The sequence below is a fragment of the Oryzias latipes genome, chromosome 13 (genome assembly GCF_002234675.1).
Source record: "Oryzias latipes chromosome 13, ASM223467v1".
In the NCBI taxonomy this organism is placed as follows: Eukaryota; Metazoa; Chordata; class Actinopteri; order Beloniformes; family Adrianichthyidae; genus Oryzias; species Oryzias latipes.
In genome coordinates this window covers 30,120,604-30,138,554 of record NC_019871.2, presented here as the reverse complement: position 1 = coordinate 30,138,554, position 17,951 = coordinate 30,120,604, and the positions used below count along the sequence as shown (strand labels likewise).

Below are 17,951 nucleotides of genomic sequence, written 5' to 3'. Positions count from 1 at the left end.
AAATGAAACATTCTTTCATTTAAAAGCCAAAAACATACTTTCATAAATCCCATGAAGACAGGGGGGGGGGGGGAAGTGTCGTGGTTAACATCCATTTTAATGTTTTTGCACGTAACAGTGAAGCATCAGGAGAACGACAGTGAAAACACGCCATCATTACATCAGCGTTTGAAGCAGACTGGACCGCCTCCTCTGGCTGTCCTTCCCTTCCAGGTTTCTCAGGACCTCTGACAGCCAGGAGGCCAGGTTACTGCCCCCCCCCGCCCACAAAAAAACACGTTGAATCCTTACTTTTGAACATATTGAGCATTTTTTTTTTCACTTTTAAGGTTGGCGGAGAGAAGAGATGTTAGAAGATGTGGTTCCTCACAGGTGGCTCCATAACAGTAGTGGTGTTGAGCGGCAGAAGGGTTGAAGGACTCAAGTGCAACGGCAGATGGTCGGTGCTGTGGGAACACCTGGATCAGAGGTGTGCCGCAGCACCAAAGCCATTCCTCCTTTTCCTTCACTTGGAAACAAAGCATCAAGCTCTGCGTTGAAGGCATCACATCGTTCACTTTTGCTAATATTAATGCCTACAGTTGCCATCAGCCTTCACCGGGACTGTCCAAAATCTCAGCGGTCATTTCACTGCAGGCAGGTTTGGTCACTTTCGCTCCTGTGCATGTATGTCCCGGTGACGGCAGGTCATGACCCCCTCTCTGTAACATTCCTGTCCTTCACTGGCTCGGTGTCACAAACTGCCCGTTCATTTCCCCTGAAGTCATTTTTCTTACTTTACAGACAGATGTGGTTTGGACATAGAACGCTTTAACATGCTTTAAGGTTCAGTGCTTCTTTTTCCATCACTCCCTCGTCTCTAGTCCTCCTTTTCCCTTCACCAGAATATTTAGCAGATCAAAACCAATTTCCCAAACTGCTTCATTCATTAAGCTGATTTGAGCCATTCAGAGGTCATCATTAGGTGGCTAAACAAGGATCTTCAAAAAAAAAATCATGTCCGGTTTGAAGATAAAAAAAAATCAATTTCTAAAGAAATAATTATCTAAACTAATTTGAAAAAAGAAACAGGCCCTCACTCCTGACAAAGATCCCAGATGTTCCACTTTCACAGGACGTGTCACTGTTTGGCCACCAGAGGTCGCTCTACAGCTTTGACATACTTTAAGTAACTCTTCATTAGGGGGTCATGTGAAACTTTTTAAATTAGATAATTGCTAAAAAAATTAAAAAGATCTAATAAAGTCAAAATCTTAAAAGCAATATTGTGTCGTTACTGAAGGAACAACTTAGCCATAGTAAGGTCACCTTTGTGTTTTAACAGTCTTTTTTTTAGGGTTTTTTTCTTTATTGTGTCCAATCTTTGGTGAAGTTTAACTGCTGCTTAAATGTCTGCGAGCATCTGACCTTTTTACGCTCCCTGAAATCCCCCCACTGCTTTACAGATCAAATTAGTGGAAAGGGGGTATTCAACTAAAAAAAATAACGAAGAGACACGCTATCCCGGAAAGAATGAGAAGACCTGCTTTGAACATGTTCCTCTGATGGTTTTGTCCTTCTGGCCTGGAGGAACATTTGAGTTTCCTTGAATAAGCTGAGGAAACGGCCTCTGAGGTGAGACAGCCATCACATTCTGGACAGACGGAGGCTGAGGGCTGAGGGGAAGATGAAACGGTGGAACTTTTGATGCAGTTTCTGACAGCACAAAAAGGAAAGGCCCTATGCACTGGTTACCAGGCAGGAAACACGCACACATGCGCACACACACACACACACACACACAGGACTGGTCCCGACTGTAGTGCCCATAAGGGTAGTTTATTAAGCACTTGTCAGTATGGGTCTGTCTACAGACAGATAACTGCAGGCTAGTGTAAGGCGGGGCCCCCAGACATTTGTGACACTGATGGGCGCACACACACACACACACACACACACACACACAAACACACAATAAGCAAGTAAAGGGAGCTTTGTACGTGTAGCACCTCGTCTTCTGCGCTCACGGCCAAGCTTCTCGACTGTTTTACAGTTTAGTTTGTCAGGATGCAGAAACAAAGGCCCACGTCAACATTACACCTCTGCATATAAAATATTGGCATTTCAATGATACCGTCAGTACTGAAAAGGAGAAAAAAAGAGAAAACGGTTGAAAATGAGCCCTCTGCTCAGTGTGCAACAACACATTCCACTCTGCAAGCACCTCAAAGCACGAGTTCAATGACATCTTAGAGTCAACTTAGAAAAAAGGAAACAAAAACGAGAAGCCTTCAAATGAAACCGAAGTGTACAATCGCTCTATGATTTTGCTGTACAGATCAGACATGTGCAGCTCCGAGGGTCGGAGCTGAACTTCACAGATGCTCCCTGGAGTTGTAGTGTCCTCCACTCCACCAAAGGTCTTGTGGAAATCCAGGTTTTGCTGCTAAATAAAAAGACCCTGTGGTCCCAGAAGAAAAAAGGCGTGTGGAACAGAGTGGAGGTCACACATCGTCTTCACAGGATGCTTCCTCGCTCCTCCTCAGGTCAGAGTCCTGCCTCCAGAAGAACAGCAGCAGCTCGCTCCCCTCACCGCTACTTCAGGCTGTGAATGAGGAAGCTGATGAATTACAACACGTCTTTCTGCTGCCAGTCAAACCACCGGCAAGCCGCTGATGCCTGAATGTACCGCATCTTCAAACTAACTGTGTGCAACTGCTGCGTCACATTTGGGTTTCCTCCCAGGATCCAACCTGGTCTTTTCCTCTTTTCTTTCCCCCCCGTCAGGAAAAAAGAACTCCACATTCACACGGGCGCAGGGAGAGCTCAGCCCAGGCAGGGCCGCGTGGGGCCGAGACTCTGGGCCAGCAGGAAGGCCTGCACCACCTCCTGCGTCTGCTGGGGGGTCGTGTTGACGTCTTCCAGAGCGTCTGCGACGGCAAACTGCCGGTCCCTCAGCCGGTTCCAGTTGGACAGTACGTTGTGGTACTCGAACACCTTCTCGAAGTTCCCCACAGAGTTGTAGAGTTTGATCAGGCCTCTGTAGTCATACTCCAGCCCACTGTAGCCCTCCCCAAACAGCTTCTTACCTGTGTTCAGGGGGGGGGAGAGAAAAAGCAGCAGCGTTACTGAGAGCTTTAGGGTTTGCTGCCTTAACATGTAAAGACATTGTGGCTCTAGAATGAGGATTTGTGGTACTGAGGACTCCTAAAGCAGCACATTAAACCAACTGAACTGGATCTGTCTCATCATACGGCTCGTTATGCTCCCTTTAATACTGACCAATGGCGATGGAGCGCAGGTAGAGCCTCTCAGCATCCTCGTATTGGTTCATGTCATAGTTGTAGAGGGAGGCCAGGTGCCCCACAGACAGAGCCACCTCGTAGTCTTCGTGGCCCAGCAGCTGCTCCTTGATCTTGATGGCTTTGATGTGCATCTCCTCTGCTTCCTGGTTACACACAAAACAAACGGTTTAGTACAGAAACTCGGTCTGAGATGATGGGAGTTGATCAAGAAAAAACACTCATCATTCTGAGTTCTGTCCTGGTTAATCCCACTAACAGAGCAGACTGATGTGTGTGAAGTGATGTTTGTGCCACTGCATTCACAACAAAAGTCACCGTTTTGAGAGGAAACACATTTAAATTACAAACAAATGTTCAGTTTTAAAAACAGAACATTCCAAGCTGCTAAGGAAAATATTACATGTTCGCTATCAAACTACTATTTTGCATTTTTGACCCAAACGTTTTCAGATGTGTTGCCTGGCATCTCGCCGTCACCCCCATCTTTGATTTTGCGTTCACAACTTTGCGTTAAGCGTGACACATGAGAGTTCATGCTGATTGGTGTAGATTCTATCCAATCAGGTGTCTCAGCCTTGCATTCCCCGTTCCTGGAGCAGCAGAGGACTTTTTATCGCTTCTGCTGGAGACGGATTCTGCGGTCTCCAACCATTCTGGCCCATTTCTCTCTGAGCTGAACCTAGAAGGTGCAGCAAAGTAGAACATGCTGCTGCCCCAACGCATAAGAAACAGCTTTGAAGAACCTTATCTGACCGTTCTGTGTCTGAGTTTAAACTCACAGTTCAGCCAGTACTTAGTGATATTCTGAGCAAATACTCTGAGTCCAGCCCCCATAGTATCAGTCCTAGTAAAAACGACCAGTTTGTTAATGATGCCTTACAAGCCCTCAGGAGTACACTCAATGTTGTTGCCCCCCTTGACACTTAAGCTTGTTAGACAAAAGCGAGTAGCACCGTGGTTTAACGCTGAAACACATCAAGTTTGAAAGAGAATGCTGCTGCACCGGTTCAGAGCAGCCTCTGAATACCTGGAAACATAGCCTATTAAATTATAAAAAAGCTCTGCGTAGAGCTAGAAGCCAGTACTAGTGATGGGTAGATGAGGCTTCGTGAAGCGTTTCGGCACATTGCCCAAACTGTATTAATACTGACTCCTGCTGGACCAAAAACATCATTGCAGGCAATCAAGTTAAGAAACTCAGCTGATGTACTTATTACATTGAACCTAAACACAATATTTGTCAAAAAGACAAATTTTCGGGATGACCACCACTTGCCTTGTGATCTGAATTCAGCTTCAGACATAACAACTGAAACTATTGTTTATGATTTTTATAATAAAAAGGTCTGTTATGGCAGACTCATTTGCTAGACAAAACAAGACTGTTTTGATCAACCGTAAAGACAACAAGGTCATTCCAGCAGATTCCCTCTGTTTTTCACTACAGGATGTGTCCTCCATTCATAAGCAGTTATCCTTTTCTAATGCATCACCTCACATGTTTGCAGTGTCTGGGTTAACCCAGCTTTGTTTTTTGTGTTGTTCCTTCAGAATCCAAATCATGTCAAATTGAGATCACTGTAAACAAACAATATCTTGTGTGCCTGTGTTTGCGCGCACGTGTGTAGGTACCTTGAACTTCCTCATGGACTGGTAAAGACGCCCCAGGTTTCCATAATGTTTGGCGGTCTGGACGTTGAACTCTCCAAAGGCTTTTTTGGCCAGCTGCAGAGACGAGAGGTGCAGGTCGTGAGCCTCCTGCAGGAGGCGCTCTTCAGTTTCTTTGTTGTGGCAGTCGATGGCGATTTCCTCCAGAATGAGGGCTGATGGACACAAACGTCACTTGTGAACAGGCATTAGGGCAGCAATAGCGCAGTTTGCCGGCAGGGCTTCTGCTGCAGAGACACTCCTGCCCACAGGGGGCAGCAGCGGCAGCTCAGCGCGTCCAGGGAGGCGGCCTCACCTTTGACTCTCTTGGAGGACGCCAGCAAGAGATGGTCTTCAGGCAGAATATGAGTGATGATGTCTATGGCACGTTCTGCATGGAATCTGACAAAAACATACACAACATCTGACCTGAGTGCGTCACATGACTTGTTTCACTTTGTTAACTCCCTCTCAGAGAGTTGGGAAACATTTGAAACGGCTGAAGTAAACACCAACACGCATTTAACAAACACTTCCAAGAATGGGGAGTGATCCTTGAAATGAACTTATTTGCTGTCTCATATGGAGCAAAGGGAAATTAAGATTGACAAGAGGAAAAACTGGGTTAGATCCTCTATGGGGACAAACCCCAGTCCAGATCCAGTGAACGGTCCCCGTCAGGCAAAGAGAAGGAAAGCTGTCGGACCAGTTTGACTCAGAGGATCACCAAACACACTCACATTTATACCTCAAGCCTCTAATCTACAACAGATATTCCTTAGCGATGGAAAAACAGCTTTTCAAAAATATAAACGTGTGAAGTTATGAACTGAACGCTGCTGTCAAACCCAGCCGTAGCAGGAATCCTCAGGTTTTTTGGACTCACAGAGCGTTGTCAAATTTCCCAGAGCTGTACTGGTGGACATAAGAGGAGTAGGCCAGGTCTTCATGTGCTGTGGCAACGTGGATGTTCTTCCCTCCGAACACAGACTGTCGAATGTCTAGGGCCGTCTGTAGGGCACAGCGAGGATTCAGGGATTCAGTTTAACGCGGCTCATTCAGGACTAAAGTGCTTCTCTTGCTCAATACGTACCTGGTAGATTGCAACTGACTGACAAATGTTATCTACGTTTAACAGGTAAAATCCGTAATCTAACAGCGTGTCAGAGTACTTTGGATGCTTGTGTCCAAAATGTTCTCTGTAAGACACAAATGCCAGAGTCAGGGAGCAGGAAGGGGACAGCGGAGAGCTGTTGGGACTTCAACAGACACAGCAGGTTACCTTGCTAGAAAGACGGCGTGTTTGATCAGCTGCTCTGCCTTTCTGAACTCCCTCTTCACCACACAGGCCTGCAGAGGAGAGACACACCAAGAGCCATGAGGCACTGATATCTACAGCTGGAGCATTTCCCAGATCCGTGCATCAAGGAATATTTAAGACTGAAGGCTTCAGACTGTACCTTTGAGGCTTGTCGTAGAACATCAACGACTACTTTAACAGGCAGCCCTGGGGTGATTTCCTTCATAGCCTCTATACACCAGCGGTACGCCTGTGTGAAGAGGCACTACAGTCAACAACAGGCTGTCCACTGCTCTGAGGGCGCTGCCACTGACCCCACATCCGTACCTCATCATAGTGGCTTTTGGCAAAGAGCAAGGCACAGAGCTCGCCGTACAGCGCCGCCTTGTTGGCCTGATGGCCATGTTTGGCTAGTTTGTCCATGTAAGACTGAGCGAGCTTGAAGGTCTCCTCCCCCAGGTGGTACTTACAGTTTCCGTTCCGGACATGAAGCAGCCTGATTGGACACAAAACACTCCTGAGCCATTTGAGCACAGAAAAGTGGAGACTTTCCCTGACAGCCTGTCAATATTTCTTAATCTAAAAAAACCCTAATGATGAGATGACACGGTGAAGGTTAGAAAGCGAGCGCTCTGGCTGACCTGACGCAGCATTCCACAGCCCGGAAACAGTGCAGGACCTCACTGTGGAGCGTGCACAGCTGCAGGCACGACAGGAACACCTTCTCTGCGTCTCCATACCAGCCGGCGTCAGACAGGAAACCACCTGAACGTGTGATTTAAGATTGATTTGTTTTACACAGGGAATCACTTTGATCATCATCTCCATTCTTTTCAGGTCTGACATGGGTAACAATGGACTTGGATTGTTGAACGTACCCAGCACAAAGCCAAACTGGATGGCCTTCTCTTTGACATGAGCGTCAGACTCTGCGATGTAAGAGCAGCGGCGACTGAAGGAGTTGGCTAAAACTGAGGCCACCTTCACGCCGTGGTCCATGAGTGCTTGGAAGCAGTGGTGCAGGAGATGCCTGCAACCAGATCAAAGGCCATCAACACCTCTGACCAAATCTGACATGGGACCGTCCCAGAAAAAGCTTTTACTTCTTTGGCAACTGACATGGTTCATGACAGAACACCAAATGTTAAATATAAATACAGAAAACATAAAGAGAATTTATTTAGTGAAATAGTTAATACATTAACTTTTGACAGAGGTTCACCTGACTTCCTTTCAAAATAAAAATAAAAAAGGATCATCTTGATGCAACAAGTGTAGTACGGTAGTCAGTAGTAGTAGTGGTATCTTTGGGGACATCACGTGATTGGTCAGAACCTTTTAAATGCTTGTCTTTGAAGACCCACTCCAATGAAAATGGTGTTTTAGTGTTTTTAACATTCTCTTGCAGCATTTTTCTCATGATGGAGGACATACATAAAGAAAATTAAGATTAAAATTGCATTTCAGACAAAAAAATGTTGTTTGAAAAAGCTTGTGGTTGTTACACAGAAACTACAATTAGCTGACCCACCAGCCCCCCCCCCGCTCCGCTCCATTCTGATCATCCACTTGAACGTCTTTGTTTTCCTGGTCTGAGCTGGAATCTGATTCTAAACTGGACGGATGGATAGATCTGATATTGATCACCATGTCTGTTGCACTGCTAATGTTAGCTGGGGAGTTGTGAAGGGCTGTAAGCTAGCAGGAGATAATGTAAACAAAAGAGGATGGGAAATGAGAGAAGGCTTAGTCTGCATCAACAGTCACAACTGAGAGGTGAACTTCTAATAAACTCCTGTCACTCTGCACAAACTATGTCCTAGAAAACGACACAGGTTTTTGGATATTGGCTAAAAACTACATAAAATAAAGCTGCTTTGCTTATAAATCAGAAGATGAAAAGACGAGGACTTTAATGCAGAAAAAAACAATAAGTGTCCATGTGTGTTTTTTTAATAAACTATGATCTACACAATCCAACAGACAAGGTCATCAAAACTGGCTGACATCCTAAGGAAAGGGGCCTCTCATCCTCCATCTTGAACCAAAATGGTTCTCAAATGCTCATCACAGGCTGAAGGACTCCTGAGTTCTGCACGTCACTTTTCTATGAAGGTCTGAGGATCTGTGCGTCTCTGTCACATCATTTGGCAGCCACCAAACAGGCGTCTGTTCATTAGTAGTTTTCCCCTTATGATATCTGAACTGCTGCCAATTCCCAGCCGATCACAGGTGTGCTCTTACCTTTTGTCGGAGGCCCGCAGCACTTTAGCAAACACCTCCAGCTCGCAGAACTCCCCTCCCAGCTGGCAGAGGCGGCCCTGCTGGTACAGCTGAGACACAAACACACAGCGCTTAAAAAAGGTTAACGCAGGGAGTCAGGGACAGACGCCAACGCCGTCCTAATCTCAATGATGAGTCTACAAAAGTTACCAAAGTGGGGGCAGACAAGCTCCGCACCAGGCTGCAGGTGGTCTGTCGACATGCGTTTGTTTGGACAGAGATATTTGCTGATGTCTAGCCTGTCATCAAAGTGCAGTGAGCTGGAATTTTATCACACCCTATGCTAGTCAAAGCTGGCTGCTCCATGGCAGCTGCAGGGTCCGCCTCCAGGTCAGAGCAGTGTGGTGGTTGACGTAAAAGTACCGAGTACTGCCATGTTTTCTCTGGGTGGGGCTCTGCACAGATAACTGAGGCTTTACCCTTTAAAAAACACTTATTATCAATGCTGAGAACATCAGCCAAGAGCAGCAGGTGGGACTAGATATGAACCTATTATTGTGTTATCTTAAATATATATTTATCTCTGTCAAACAAACTGTGCTTTCTGTTTTCCAGGACATAACTACAAATCAGATGGGACCCGGTGTCTTTCCTGAGGACACCAAACACTGTGTTTGTGTAGGTGGCCACAGCACAGAAAAAGCAACAGAAGGTCAAAGATGAGTGAGGAGACGCTGGATAAAGGCAGCCTCAGAAACGTGAACTGTGAACTCTGCGTGACTTCATACAGACCGCTCATTTCCTGCTGTCCTGTCTCTGGGTGAGGGGCATAAAATCATTAGGCAGTAATCAATCATCACTCTGCAAATAATGTGCTGTGAACATGGACTGGACAGAGTTCTGTAAAGTTAGGATACTCAGAGTCTCAGCTGTGCAAGGTGTTCAAAACGCCATCATACATGCATCATTAATGAGTGGACATGCTGTGAACGTTCAGCCTAAAGACTCACTCCAATGAAAATGGTGTTTCTGACAGGTTCTTTTCCCATGATGTATAAAAGAATTTCAGATTAAGCTGCGTTTGAGTATTTCTTTAATCAAATGGTGATAAACCACAGTCAGATAAAAACCCGCCGTTTGTTGAAGCTCAGAAGCTGAAACAAACGTCTCCCTTCTGATGCATCCACTGGCAGACACACAGATCCATGAACGTCTTTGTTTTCAGCATTGGTGAGGGGAAGGTGTGGCCACGATTGCTCCGCCCCAACGGTCCCACCCACAACTCCGAGGTGAATTTCAGAAAGCAGGTTATGCTAGCTCCCACGGTAAGTTTGAGGCTAAGGAAGTTGATAAGCTCAGCTTTCGGTTCCAGAAATGGAGGTATGTTTCAGGGTAGGTCAAGTTGCCATAGCAACTCATGCTCTGAACATAGCCTGGTCTGGAACAGGTTTAGTTGAATGTTAGTTTGTTTTCAGAGAGGTGAAGCAGCATGGCGTGTCCATTTGAAGATGATTTAGTGGATGAAGAAGCTCAGATAATACTTTTTCCACCGTGAGAGGGTGATAACACCACATATGGATGTTGGAAGAATAAACTTTTTTACTTTGATCTAACTTAATTATTGGCTTCAGTTAAGATAAATCTTTTTTTGTTAAGTCAGCTTAAAAATAACACACAGTTTTCAGACAGTTATTTTACTTTCATTCATATTAATTCAATTAAGTAGGTGTAACTTTGGTGCTCCTGTTAGATCGGCACCGCAAGGAATTGAGGGATAACATTTCCTTTGCCTGTCTGGACGGATTTGGGTTTAAGTGTGAGTGTTTGACCAAATATGTTAAGTTGTTTTACTGTGTTTTACCGTGATTTGCCCAGTTATTTTGTCTTACAAAGTCTCTGCACAGTGAAGGAGAGGATGATGAGGTTATATAGCACCCCTACAGTCGACATCAGAGTGACAATGACGGAAAATTCTTAAATGAAGGTATGCAATATGTGCATATTAAATGGTTCTTTTTATTGTTATTCAAATGAGCATATCTGCAGGCTCAAAGTTAGACATATGAGAGTTCAAGAAATATAATTAAGATGGAAAAAATATGAATTGAATTGGAGTAATATGACATTTAGTTAGATAAATATGTAAATTTGAGTTGTATAAACAATTATTGAGTTTTATAGACGTAAGAAATTAGGTTGAATAAATTTAACTCAATTACTTGTTACCAATAGAAGTATTTCATTTAAGTTGGCAAAATATAATATATATATATGTGCGTCACAATGAAAATAAGATCAGAAACTTGTGCGTTTACTTTGTCTGTTCTTTTTTCCAGGCAGAAACCCTCTTTTGCTGATGCAGCCGTGTTACTGTTTTGATGGACGTATAATCTTCATATGCCGTCATTTAAATCTCTCTTTTCCACCACGTGTTTCCATGGTGACTCCGGAAATCGACGATCCATTGAGAATGTCTTTATGTACCTGCTGTACACCCAGGGTTACCAAGTCGAGCGTAATTACGCCAACTCATATCCGGTCTTTTGGAACCGACATACCCAGAGTAAGCAAGTTCAGGCGGATTTCTGCCAGAGTTCAGGGTTAAAGTCAGGCTAGTTTAAACATGCTTCCTGGAATACCCCCCTGGCGCTCTGCAGAAAATGTGTTCTAAAAACAACACAGGATTTTAGGCCCAACCATAATAAATAGCACTGGGGACACTAGATAAAAAGATGATCAGAGTGGGACTATAAGTCACACGGGTGAACTTTCCGCTTTTGTGAGGATCATGTCAAACATGCCACAGTTGGAGCTCCACTGGCTGAAACGACAACAGTCTCATTTAATCCCAATCATCTCCATTCTTCTGACCGCTGCCTCCGATGTCGGGTCTTCCTTTCAATAACCCCTCTGTGTCATTTTGGACACATATGTTGTGTATCTATGTATGTGTCCAAAATAAAAACATACAATGGATGCTGTGTTCCAGCATCACTCGAGTTCTGACAGAAGAAAACATTTGATTTTAGAGGCATTCATGTTTGGAGAAATAAATGTGAGAAATGAAAATCCATCCAACAGGGCAATGAACCCAACCTGCTCCTTGGACACTGAACACACCATGGTTGGTTGAACTTTCCACTCTGATGCCTTCTTTCTGTTCAGAGCATGACATCATGCTAAAGTCTGACTCATTTTTATTATTCTAGAATCAAAGTACTTCAAGCAGGCAGAATGTCAGTCCTGCTCAAACTGAACACTGGACCACAGGGCCGGTGGCGTCGGTCTGAACCTGTGCTGAAGAATGCCGTCATGAACAAAGCAAGTGACATAATAAAGATACATACACTGTACATAGAATTCAACATGTTAGCATCAGAGCTCTTTAAGACAATGATGCAGACATGTGGAATACCGGAAAACTTGAATGACCCGCTTCAGTTAAAGACTCAGTTCTGATGCATACTTTTGCTTTGATTGTGCAAAGAGGAAATGCAGGCCAGCAGAAGATTAACACCCCACTTGTTGGCAGATAGAACGTAAAACATTGTGTTTTTCTGCTGGGATGTTTGGTAGAGCCCCCAATTTACATTTTTAATCTGTGTTTGATGCCATAATTGTCATACTAAAGTGTCATGTGAAAAAACTACATTTGACTAAATGCAGTTTAAAAAAATTCTTTCAAGTCCCCCTCCAATAAAAATCATGTTTGAGTTTTTGACTTGTACGTGTGGCATTTTCTTTATAAAAGACAACAAATGTCATAAAAAATCCATTTCATTTTTGGATATACGAGTTTTTTTCCTTTTAAATCGCTGTCAATCAAAGTGCTGCAAATACACTCGGTTTGAATTAACGAGCTGTTGTGATGTCACAACGGCCCAGGAGCGCATGTGCAATGCACAAGCTCCCCGATCTGCCCTGTCCGCTGTGCACATCAGCTCAGATGGCACATTGCTGCATTCCCCGCACGTATACCAAGTGCGTCCCAGGCGGGATTTTGTTGTTGGCCACACGTTCAAATCCCAAATGTGTTCTCCACATTGCTGTTCTCTCTCTAACTTTGAAGGCTTGCTGTCCAGTATTACCCAGAGAGGGTAAAAATAAAAACAAGGATAAAATTAGGGGATAGGAGAAATATCCTAAAGTTCTGGAGGGCAGAGCACGGCTCCCCATCCCGCATCGGGTCTGTGTCTGGCCGCCAGCTCACCTCCCGGGAGCCGGCATAGTGATCGGGATCACTCCAGCTCCATCCGCCCTGCCACAGTCTGTCCAGGGTGTTCCCGCCTCCACCCAACAGTAGCTGGGACGGGTACTGTTGGGGCTAAGGCGGGTACATTTGGTTCAGACGGGGCCAAACTGCGCCCCCGCACCTGCTGCACCGCTGGACCTCAGTACGAGTCTGTACCAATGACTTAACATTGAAACTAGACGCCTCTGCCACGCCAATCGCATTCAGTGAGAGTGCAGTTTAACCGTAACCTGTGATCCTAAACTTAACCCTTCCTCTGTTCTTTCTTTTGTGTCATTTTATCAAACAGCTGCGTCTGGTACACATATTTGTTTTGTTATTCCATACATTGTTCACAAAGTGTTGATTTGGAACCAAAAATATATCAATTTTCACAGTTTAGAGAGACTGTTGGTCAGTGTCTCTTGTGCCCCCCCCCCCCCCCCCTTTGTCAAGCTCTTCACTCATGGAAGACAGATATCATTATCAAAAAAGGGCGGAGCTACCCAACTCAGCACCAATGGCCACGCCCATGTAGAGGGGATTTTGGAAAGAGGGACTTCAGATAAACAGGAAATATGACTTTTTAAGACATTTAGGTTGTGAGATTTTGGTTAAAAACGTCATAATCATAGTTAAAACACTACTGGGGACGTATATGCTTTTAACAAATTGTCATAAAGGGTTTCTAAACAAAACCATCTTCTCCATCAACTATTTGAAAACTACTGACTGGACAGCAAATCATTCTTGTGTTTGAAGCCGTCTCAAAAATGTCTCCATACGTACTTCAATCTCCTTTTCAACTCAACAATCGGAGGTAAAGGTCATAACCACCAGCTGGTGTACATACAGTGTGACTCATTTGCTCTGCAGGATCCTTTTGTCTGTTTTTTCCCCCACTTCATGTCAGCAAATCCACATCAGGACAAAAACAAGCAGAGCAGCTGCAGTTCAGGATGGAGGGCGGCCTGCTGGCCTCAGCTAAAGGCTTTGGTCAGGCTCTGCCATAACTAAAGTGATATTTAACTGCATTTGTATTTGTACTGTTATATGACCAGTCTGGTTTCATCAATGCGGCTGCTTTAAAAAATAAAACTCACAAGTACACAGAATGTTTCTAAATGAGATTGAGGAAATTTATAGATGAAAAATTACAATAACAAATATGAAAAGGTATTAAGAAAGGTAAGAAGACAAAAGGGTTCTTCTTCAAATTATTACAGTAATATACTCCAAAGGCTTATATCTCTTTAAAGACCCACTCTAATAAAAATGGTGGCTTTGACATGTTCTTGTAGCCTCTTCTCATGATGGAGGACATATTTTAAGAAAATAATATTGAAACTGTGTTTCTGACTATTTCTTTATTCAAGTAGTTGTGAATCCGGAGCAAACCAAAAATTCAAATTAAAAAGGTTTGTAGCAGTGATTTAAGTGCTACAATCGGTGGGCCACAAGCTTCCTGCTCTGCTCCATTCTGATCATCCACTTCCAGACAAATAGATCCGCGTACGTCTTTGTTTTCCTGGTCTAAGCTGGAATCTGGATCCAGTACGACTGCATAGCTCTGATGTTGATCATCATTTTTGTTGCACACCATGTTGGGCTAAAGTTGTGTGGTGCTGTAAGCTAACAGCAATGAGTGTTAAAAAAGGATGATGGGAAATGAGGGAAGGCTTCCTCCTACATCTTAGAGGTGAATTTCTAATGAACTCCTGCTGCTCTGCAGAAACTATGTCGGAGAAAACGACCCTGGTTTTTGGATTTTGGCTAAAAACAGTATCATCATAAATAAAGACCACTGCAAACACTTTGAAAATAGATTCAAAAATATAGTTGTATTGGGATACATATTTATATAAATTCATGCATATACATATTGATATAAATATAACTTCTAACTTTGTTAGATTTCTTTTTGCACTGGAATGGTGACTCGTCCAAGTGGACAGTGATGATAAAGGCATATCTATCGATAGTCACAAAATGATTTGTGTCTTTCTCTGTAGTGTAAAGTTATTTAAGCAGTACATAACTACGGGTCAAGCTAGGAGAACCGAGGAACCAACCGAGTTAGGGTTGGTTCTGGGACCTCAGCTCTGCCTGGTTACGCTGCAATAAACCCAAACTGCTCCAAATTGCCAGATAAAGCACAGAAATACGGAGGGATGTTTGTGCTGTTATTTCAGGCCCAACTCTCACTGTCTTGAGCGTTAAACTTTCTCTCGGGTGAAACTTGTTTTGTTTGCAGGCATTTTTTTAGTTTGAAGTGTAAAATAAATTTATGAGCACACAAATGTTCAAAGTTGTACACTGAAAACAGTAAGTGTCACTTAATAATGGTAGAAAAATCCCTTCATCCAGAGCTCCTGTCGTTACTCCTTACTAACTTCATGGATGGATGTTCCAGTCAGTGAACTGGAGCTTTTTCCAACCAGTTCATGCAGACGGCTTCCCTCACTGGTTTGACTGGACTTCTCCTTTCTCAGTCAGAATACTAGTAGAAAGAGGTCTTTATATAAATACATACAATAGAAATGTATTAGGCTGTTATTGTTTCATACATGAATACAATAACTTGTATCTAGATGTGAAGGTCTAGGACTGTATTTCATTGACCTTTTCCTTATGGGGCTCTGAGATAGCAGCTGCTGTGAATTGGTGATTTTTTATGTAGTTAGTTTTTGTTTTTTATCGTAAATGTTTGGCTCTGCTAAGATCTAATGTCCTGAATTTCATGAAGTGTCATCAGATTAAGACAACAGCATCTCCTCGTCTCGTCTACGTGAAGACTTCCGATGTTTACGTGTGCAGAATCTATCAACCTGATTTATTATCTGCGACGACAGCGTTGATGATGTCGTGCGGTTCTGCGCGGAAATCGGCGTATTTTCCGCCTGTCGTGGCGTTTCCTTCGTCGATCGGGGCCCCCAAACCATTACAGCTAAGGCTAACAGCAGCGTTAGCACCTGATCATAACCCGCACAGGTTCGGAGTCAGTCTGGAAACACCTGAGCGTGTCGTCTGCTCGCTCTTACCTTATAATACACATCAAACTGGATGTTCTCTGGCAGCGAGCGTATGTCCCTCCTCGATCGGCTGTAGTTGTCCACCACGGCTGAGATCGCGGTGTTGTACAGCGTTTCAGGGATCCATTCGAGCTCCACCGCAGCCATGTTGTTTCTCCAAAAAGATCCAGCAGCAGCAGCTACGGTTCTGCTCGCGTCTCCCAGGCTACACCCGCTACCTCTCCGCGGGTAGAGCCCGTCCTCCGAGAGTCCTCATACAACCAGCCCGGCTCTGACCTGCGGCGGAACGAGCTGGCTGTCTGCTATCGAGCCGTTGGCGCTGCTGCTAAAACCGCTGCAATCTCGCCATCCTTCCCCTGCGCCGCTGATGGTCATTCGTCAACCCTCCGGCAGTTCCGTGCCTCGGTCTCAACGTACTATTTACAGCGACGCCTTGACGTCATCACGCAACCGTGGTAAAAAAAAAATAAAAATAATCAAACACTATTTTGTGAAATTTATATCCTTTTTTAAAATTTGAACGTGTAAATTTGCTATCTTAAAAAAAACTAAATTTGCGGGTATATGTTTTTAATTTTTACCTAACTAACTAAATAAATAAATAGTTAACATAAAACATTTTAATGCAACATTTCGTTTAATACAGGATTCAAACAATTATGTTTTTTCATAAATTAAAGCACAAATTACGACAGTCAGTACTTCATTTTACTACAAGCAAAATACTTGAACTCATCTGCCACTTTATTAGGTCCACCTTGCTAATACATTTTCCTACAGAACGACCTTAATCCTTGGTGGCATAGATCCAACAAGGTACTGGAAACGTTCCTCAGAGAGTTTGGTCCGTATTGACATGACAGCATCAAGCACTTCCTTCAGGTTTGTCGGCTGCTCACCCATGATGCCAATCTCCCATTCCACCACATCCCAAAGGTGATCTATTGGGTTGAGATCTGGTAACTGTGGAGACCATTTGAGTCCAGTTAACTTACTGTCATGTTCTAGAAACCGGTTTGAGTTGATTCCAGCTTTATGACATGGCGCCTTATCCTGCTGGAAGTAGCCATCAGAAGATGGTACACTGTGGTCAGAAAGGGATGGACATGGTCAGCAACAATACTCAGGTAAGCTGTGGCGTTGGATCCATGCTCATTTGGTACTAAGGGGCCCAAAGTGTGCCAAGAAAATATCCCCCACACCATGACATCACCACCACCAGCCTGAACCATTAATACAAGGCAGGATGAATCCATGCTTTCATGTTGTTGATGTCACATTTTGACCCCACCATCTGAATGTGGCAGCAGAAATCGATATTCTTCAGACCAGACAATGTTTTTCTAATCTTCTATTGTCCAGTTTTGGTAAGTCTATGAGAATTGTAGCCTTAGTTTCCTGTTCTTAGTTGACAGGAGTTACACCCAATGTGGTGTTTTGCTCATGTAGTCCATCTGCCTCAAGGCTGGGCATGTTGTGTGTGCAAATAATAAATAGAACAAGTATTTATATTATATTACTTTCATTTTCAAATGTTTGTTTTTTTCTGTAGGGGAAGGTCTATTTCAGAAAAGACCAGATTTCTTATTTTTCAGCTGCTCATTTTGGAGATCGCCACAAAAAATCTTCCAAATCCATTGAATCTTTTCCGTTGCACCCTCCACCCCCACAGCCTCCCTCAAATCCTCCTTGACTACCCCCATGAACCTTCTCTTTGGTTTCCCTTTTCCAGGTAGCTCCAACCTCAGCATCTTTTTACCAACATATTTCTGTCCTTCCTCTAAATTTGTTCCAACCACTGCGACAGACTGGTGACCTGTCCAGGATGTACCCTGCCTTCGCCACAAGTGGCTGGGAGAGGCTCTGGCAGCCCTGTGACCCTGAAAGGGAAAAAACGGTTGAGAAGATGAATAAAAGAATTTTCAAACCATCTCAGACAAACTAGCCTGCATTTATCTTATAAATATCAGACATGAGCTGTTCGTCTGATGGATCCTATCCATTTCTGATCCCATCCATCCTTGTCACTCCCAAAGTAAACCAAGGCCAAATACACACAGAACCAGCCTATATGCCATGTTTCTTTTCCACATTTTACCCTTTTTGGTTTTCAGTGTGCTCTGGACAATTACGATCACTCAGACATGTTTAATAATTTCGCTGTGGTCACCTAAAATATTTCACCGCCCACTGTCAAGAGAAATAGAAGTTGGGGCGCAGAATGTAAAAAGTCA

At 43.9% G+C, this 17,951-nt stretch overlaps 1 protein-coding gene across 1 annotated transcript; it reads right to left on the bottom strand.

The window, feature by feature from the left end:
- Positions 1 to 76: 76 nt before the first annotated feature.
- On the bottom strand, positions 77 to 16,135 carry appbp2 (amyloid beta precursor protein binding protein 2). Its single transcript, XM_004075988.4, has 13 exons — positions 15,727 to 16,135; positions 8,476 to 8,564; positions 7,110 to 7,261; positions 6,873 to 6,996; positions 6,559 to 6,727; positions 6,392 to 6,481; positions 6,214 to 6,281; positions 6,025 to 6,130; positions 5,818 to 5,942; positions 5,248 to 5,333; positions 4,917 to 5,107; positions 3,262 to 3,427; positions 77 to 3,068 (listed from the first exon to the last, which is right to left on the bottom strand). The coding sequence occupies exons 1-13, from the start codon at positions 15,862 to 15,864 to the stop codon at positions 2,806 to 2,808; spliced, it is 1,767 nt and encodes a 588-aa protein (XP_004076036.1). The 5' UTR covers positions 15,865 to 16,135; the 3' UTR covers positions 77 to 2,805.
- Between the last annotated feature and the right edge of the window lie 1,816 nt (positions 16,136 to 17,951).